The sequence below is a fragment of the Spea bombifrons genome, chromosome 4, assembly GCF_027358695.1.
Source record: "Spea bombifrons isolate aSpeBom1 chromosome 4, aSpeBom1.2.pri, whole genome shotgun sequence".
In the NCBI taxonomy this organism is placed as follows: Eukaryota; Metazoa; Chordata; class Amphibia; order Anura; family Pelobatidae; genus Spea; species Spea bombifrons.
Window position 1 is genome coordinate 76,084,318 of NC_071090.1, and position 7,389 is coordinate 76,091,706.

The following is a 7,389-nucleotide window of genomic DNA, read 5'->3' on the forward strand; positions in this document are numbered from 1 at the left end:
TCTCTTGGAACAAAGTCTTGCTTGTTCCAGGGTCTTTTACAGAGAGATGAAGGGCTGAGTTAGCACCTGTAATCTACAGGAAACATCAGATCCGTGTTTGCTCTTGAAGTGTAACAGGGTAAATGCCATAGGAGGGAAAAACAGAGAGAAGTTTATAGCACAGGGTAAGGCAACCAGTCATCTTGGAGATCAGTGTTCTCTTTGTTTGGCCATTGGTCTGTGGATGAAAGGCTGTGGAATGGTTGCTCTGTGTCCCAAGACACGGAATGCTTTTCAAAAAAGGGATGTGAACTGCATGCTTCTGTCTAAAGAAATGGCCTTGGCAGACCTTGAGATAGAAGCAGACCATAAATTTCAGGAGATTGAGCCAAGTTCATGGAATGTGTGTGAATCAGAAATGACCATAAAACATCCAGAAGGTAAATATCTTTGGTTTAGGTTGCTGGTTGTCCATAGTTATACAGGATAAGGTGTTCCTAGCGCCAAGCAGATAAGTAATGTGGAGTTGAAACGGGGCAAAAAATAATGGCTTGTCATCGTGCAGAGTGTAAATATTCTAGATTGTTGAGGTCGGTGTGCTAACCGTAACTAATCTTTGACCATTTAGTTGGTACTTCTTGGGCCTTGGCTGGTCAGATCACTCTCATGACGAGTGAGTCTGTCAGGAGACAAATTCAGGAGGCCGTTTTATCTCTGGATAAGTAAAAATGGAATAGTTCAATTTATTCCTACAGAAAGTAAAGGGCCAGAAAACAGATGACTAAATACACACCAGGACAGGCTCTGCCACCCAGACACACACAACAGGACAGGCTCTGCCACACCAACACCCAAACACACACCAGGACAGGCTCTGCCACACCGACACCCAAACACACACACCAGGACAGGCCCTGCCACACCGACACCAAAACACACACACAACAGGACAGGCTCTGCCACACTGACACCCAAACACCAGGACAGGCTCTGCCACACTGACACACGCATACGGAGGGTTTCCACGGACGGTTTCCCTTTGGTATTGATTTATGTGATGGCTGCAGCTGGCCCTCTTGTGGATTGATGCCGCCAGCCCTCACGTATATTTGTGCACTCCAGAGAGCCCCCCCATTGTGTATTTATGCCCCCAGCCAACCCCACATTGTATATTTATCACACCAGACAGCCCCACTTTAGTATTGATTTATGTGATGCCCCAGCCAGCACCCGCTTATGAAATAATACCCCCACACCCTTGCGTATTGCCCCCAGCCACCCCCCTTTAGTATCAAATTAGATCTGGCACCCAGACCTGCCTAGGACCCAGATTGGAAGAATAGGACTTGCCATCTTTGTCCCCCAAAACAGCCTGCCTGTGGGTTCTTTGCCCCCAAAACAGCTTGCCTGTGGCATCTTTGCCACCAAAACAGCCTGCCTGTGGCATTTTTGCCACCAAAACAGCCTGCCTGTGGCATCTTTGCCCCCTACACATCCATGCTATCACACACACATATTTCACTCGTTCACTCGTTCACAAATATTTATTCACTAATTCACAGATAATCATTCACTCATTCAGATATTCATTCATACATTGATACTCATTAATTCCCTCATTCAAATACTCATTTACATATACTCATTCACAAACATTAATTCACTCACTCCTTCACAGATACTCATGAATTCACTCAATCACTCAATCTCACATATGCCTTCATACAGCCTCCCCCACCCCCTTACCTGAACTGAAGATGTATGTGCCGCTCGCAGACTTCCGCGAACAACCTGTTCTACTGCACAGGGGAAGGCAGGGTCATGTGACGTGACTCCGTTGGATTCCTGCGTCCCCCTGGTGGTAGAAGAGACGCTACTTGCGCGTGTCTACCAGGTAAGTAGCAGGCCCCTGCGGAATTGATCGTGGGGGTTGCCCGGGCCCTAGAGTGGCGGGCCCGGTCGCAGTTGCTGCGGGCTTAAGGGGCAGGTGCCCCTTTTGCCCTGCGTTAAGGACGGCTGTAGAGGCCGCATAGGCCCAGTCAGTCGAGTCCTGACCTGGCCTATTTTATGGTAGGGGGCTGGAGCTGCAGCTCCATCAGCCCCTAAGTGAATCCAGCCCTGGGCTGCTCCAATTGCAGCCGAGGCATCAACCTCCAGGAAGTAAGGAAACAATGGATTGGGAGAAGAGGTGGATCTTTCCTTTAGTTGGTCAAAAGCAGCTTTGGCGTGAGGAGACCAAACAAAACGAGTGCCCTCTTTAGTCAGTGGTTGGATGATCCATGAAAAGTTTCTAAAAAATCGTGATAAAAATGAGCAAATCCATGAAATCTTTGAACAGTTTTTTTGGAGGTGGGAGTAGGCCAGTCTATGATGGTTGATTGGGATACAGATTGTGGAGACAGATTGCGGAAACAAAATGAAGCCTAGACCACAGTAGTGGTCTTAAATTCATTTTCCAGCTTGGAATGAAGATCATGTTGTTGCAGATGGAGTTGAAGTTGGGTTACATGATGATGATGTCCAATTAGAGAAGATGAAAGTACTAAAATGCCATTGAGATAAATTACTACAAAAATGTTGAGGACATCTATACAAATGTAATTTATAAAATGTTGAAAAGTGGCATGACAGTATACTGCTGAGCAGCAGAGAGGCAGAGACCCACCGGGTAAGTCATTGGGTAAATATTTTTCCTAACATATAGGATGGGGGAGGCAACATCTCCGTGTACTTTCTGTAAAAACAAGTACAAACTATGACCAATGAGGTCCAATTTGAGAAAGTCCCAAGGTGAAACGCGTTATTGGAGGATCACAGGGGGGACTATTTTTCACTTGAGTATTGCATTTGGATTATGTGTTTTTATTTGTTATATTGTGTTTAAAATAAATACCGCAGTTTGCATATTTTGCACATTTGGCATTACTGGCACATACTGCATCCTCTGCACATATTCCTCAGTTTTGCACAGTACCATTTAAAGACTCATCCCCTACTGGATCCATTATTTTTTCCTGCTGCTATCTATATATACGCTGGTGTTAAAGGGGAGGTGCTGTCCTCAGTCAGCACAGCGTAATCCACACCAGAGCTTGGGTGGGGATTTTGGATTAGATCTTCACCAACAGATGGGTATGTGATCCCAAATCACATATAGCAATTTCGATTTTCGTTAAACATGGTACTGTGCATTATGGCCAAAAATCTCCACTTTGGTGTCGTTTATCCAAAGGACATTGCTCCAGAAGTCTTGTGGTTTGTTCAGATGCAACTTTGCAAAACTAAGATCTGCTGCCATGTTCTAGGAGAGAAACTCCTAGCAACCCTTCCATGTAAACCATACAGTTTTTTTCTAATAGTACTGCCATAAACTTTAACATTTAACCTGCTAACTGAGGCCTGTAGAGTCTGATACCTAACTCTTGGGTTTTTGCAATTTCTCTGAGCATTGCACAGTCAAACCTTGTGGAGACTTTGCTGGAAAGTCCACTCCTGGGAAGATTGGCAACTGTCTTGAATGTTTTCCACTTTTGAATGATGGACTAAATTGTTTGGAAGTGGTCTTATAACCCTCCCCAGATTTATGGGCAGCAACAATTGCTGATGTCTTTCCTCCTTGGCATCGTGTTAACACACACCTGAATGTTCCAGACCAGCAAACTGCTAAAACTTCGGCTTTTAGTGATCAATTAATCAAGGGCATTAGATTAGTAGCACATGTGGGCTACTTAGCATCTTAATTCCAATGCAAACAGTAAGGGTGTACTTAGTTTCTCACACACGGCTCCTGCATTTTGACTTCATTTTTGTTGTTCATCTATACATTTGCCATTGTAAATTGATCAGACTGTAAGAACTTGATAATTGTGTATTATCTTATTTGTAGCTCAAATGCTGGATGTAATACTGTTGTGCTATGTCCTCTGGTAACAAATCAGGTACCTGCATCAATGGTCAAGTTACTATAAAAATATTTTATTTTTTATTACAATTATTATTATTATATTCAGTGCTTAAATATCCAGACATGGCTCTTGAATATTTTATTATGTATTCTTGTGTGCTTGTTAATATCGTGGCTTATATAATGCTATATCATGCAATGGGCTAACTGCAGCGGTTGCAGCCAATGCCTCTAGGGGGCCGACGCGACCGCTTGTCCTCGTACTGTTTCAAAATCGTTCAGAAAGGGCCCTTTAGCTCTTGGAGCGGGGAGACAGGCCAAGTGACCCGTGCAGGTACACTTCATTGGTTGATGGCAGAGGAGGGCCCTGCCAGCGACCAATAGAGTTGCTCATACGGACATTTAAAATCCTGACACCAAAGCTGCTGTGTACTGCGTACCGCGTTAGCCCCGTATTAGCCCCTTCTACAAAAAACGAAGAAAAAAAAACAAACACGAAGAATGTACACGAATATTCACCCGAACCGAACATAGGAACGGGCGAATATTCGTGGAATACTTAGATTTTTTCCCCCATGAAGACGAACACAAAGAGTTGGCCGGTGCCCAGGTCTACTGCAAACTTTATAGGTATGGTTAGATCCCATCTGACTTATTCTCTTTTTATTAGAGATAGTGGTTGTAATTAATGAACATCATTCACAATTAGGTTTGCTGTTCTTTTTGCTTCCATTCTAACAATCAAATATAATCATAATATGACCCACCAGTACATTAAATTGTCTTGAAAAGTTGTAATGTAATAATTGCATACAATTTTAAATTACATAATTTAATGCGTGCTCTCAATAAATCCTTTTTTACAGTTAGTTGGTCTTACAAACTCAGAAGTGTAAGAAGGAACAGTGGAATACAGTTCTTTGACTGTAGAATCTATCCAAAATAAGCCTCACTTCCTTGTTCCTTAAACTGTAAATGAGAGGATTTAACATTGGTATAACTACTATGTAAAATATAGATGCTACTATTTCATTGTTCACCGATGATGACGTGCCAGATGGATGCATGTAGTTGAATAAAACAGTACCATAGAACAACGTAACACATGTTATATGGGACGCACATGTGGAGAAAGCTCTTCTCTTGCCATGTGATGATGGTATTTTGACAACAGTTGACACAATGTAAGTATAAGATGTAAGTATAATAAACAGTGACCCTCCGCCTATGATCGTAGCACACACAGTAATCAGTATCTTATTCAGAGAAGTGTTTGAGCAAGAAATTCTTATCAAAGGCAGAGCATCACATATAAAATGATTGATAACATTAGACCCACAAAAGTTTAAAGTAAAGATGCTGGAAATCTGGATAATTGCTTGAAGAACTGCAGCAAAATACGAAGTGATTATTAGTATGTAGCATTTTTGTTTTGTCATAATCACACTGTAATGTAGAGGCTTACATATGGCTGCATAACGATCATATGCCATCACACCAAAAAGGAGACATTCTGTTGAGCCCAAGGAAGAAAACATGAAAAGTTGGGTGGCGCAGCCAAAACTTGTAATATACCTATCATGTTTTAGGAAATGTACCATTGTGTTTGGAACCACTGAAGAGGCATAGCAAAAATCAATGAAAGCTAAATGACTAAGGAAAAAGTACATGGGTGTGTGGAGATGGGAAGAGTGTTTGATGATAACAAAGATTCCAACATTTCCAATAACAGTTATAAGGTACATAAAGAAAAACGCACAAAAAAGAAAGATTTTTAGGTCTGGGTCTTGTGTAAGCCCTAACAATATAAACACAGATGTTCTTGATTGATTTCCAAAGTTCTCTGCTAAGGATTGTTCTTTCAGCTACAAAATAAAACATTAATATTTTATGTATCACTTGCCAACAGCCATTTCACATTTCAGCACATCAGTAGAATGTATTGAGGAATTAGTGCTTTAACTAAAAAACAGCAATACATAATATATATATAATATAATATCATTAATATCATGTTACGTACACATCATATCAGTTTTAAAATAGCTTTGTTGTAAGTTTACTCAATGCAACCAATATTTAGTTTTACATGTGGCTTAAAGTATTAAAAATTTAACATCAATTACTTTTTTTACTCTCAAAGTGCAATATTGACAGATAGAAATGAGCTATGCTTCAAATGTTCCTCCCATGCACATGTTGCAATCTGTGTTTTAATTTACATTATGCTATTTAAAAGATACACACACCAACTGTCAATTGTTTCATATAGGAATACTTACACATAAAGAGCTTTTAAGTGACAGACGTTCTTGTCTTTCTTCCATAATATTTTTGAGTACTGTTGCATTTTCCTTCGCGTCTTCAAGTGTCTTCTTCACTGTGGATATTGTCAATGCCCAAATTAGAGATCCATGATTTCCAATGAGTTTTTGAAATTAAACAATATTGGGTATTCCTAGAAATTGTGTTTTAAAAATGTGATTACTATTGTAATGCATCAGTAACTGTAATGATACACAATACACCCAAGATTATTAAAGCAAAAAAATGCATATCCGTGTTGATTGTGATAACGAAACTGAGCTATTCTAGATTTTTCTTAGTGGTAAAATCTGAAGAAAGAGTATATAGCATTTATAATAGACAACTGTCTATCTATGTAAGATAATACAAATGTTTGGATATACAGTATATTTCTTTGCCTCTGTATTTTATTAGTTCTAATTTGTTGTTCTTATGTTTCGTTTCCCAATACCTGTCTCTGAGTTAATTTTACAAAAATTGGTCTGATGAAAATAATACACAATAATAGTCTTTGGTCATGACTTTGTTTTGGGTATGAATGGGAAAGAAATGTGGGTGGGTGTTGAATGCATTATGCTCGCTTTTAGCAGGTTGCTTCTGAGAATAGCAAATTTTTCTCAACCTTGGTCTGAAAGTAACTCCATCAGAGCAGTTTTTCTGTTTATTAACATAATTGGATTTTTAATTAGACGAGGCCTAAACAGTGGATACATGCAGAATTCTGTCCTCCCCCATGGCAAATATATGGTGACCCCTATGCCCATGTATACATGTATGTATGTATCCTCTTTTCGATCATTGCACATGTGACAATTCGGTTATCACTTATTTGTTAAATTATGGAACAAATTGGAAAGTGTGAGTTTTGACAACAGGGATATTAAAGCAAATACCTTGTGCATGGCAGATAAATCATTCAGACGGCATCACAAGAGTTGCAGAGACCTGCTACATCCCTGGGTTTGAAATATGCGATGCAAAAGCATCCACAACTGCAAGGACTTGTGGACTGACACAGATCTTAACTCAGTATAAGTCAAATTCAATTTAAGTATAAATCAATTTTCTCTCACACATATCTCTCACTCTCTCACATATTCCACATGGATGACATTTTATACTACTAGTAATACTAACAATAGCAGCAAAATAAACTGTTATATTAATTATTTTATTCCAATATTGTTAAGATTTTATAC

The 7,389-nt window shown here is 39.9% G+C and overlaps 1 protein-coding gene across 1 annotated transcript; it reads right to left on the reverse strand.

The window, feature by feature from the left end:
- Nucleotides 1–4,767: 4,767 nt before the first annotated feature.
- LOC128491415 (olfactory receptor 5B21-like) lies at nt 4,768–6,259 on the reverse strand. The gene is made up of 2 exons (XM_053463737.1): nt 6,166–6,259; nt 4,768–5,748 (listed from the first exon to the last, which is right to left on the reverse strand). The coding sequence occupies exons 1-2, from the start codon at nt 6,208–6,210 to the stop codon at nt 4,768–4,770; spliced, it is 1,026 nt and encodes a 341-aa protein (XP_053319712.1). The 5' UTR covers nt 6,211–6,259.
- Between the last annotated feature and the right edge of the window lie 1,130 nt (nt 6,260–7,389).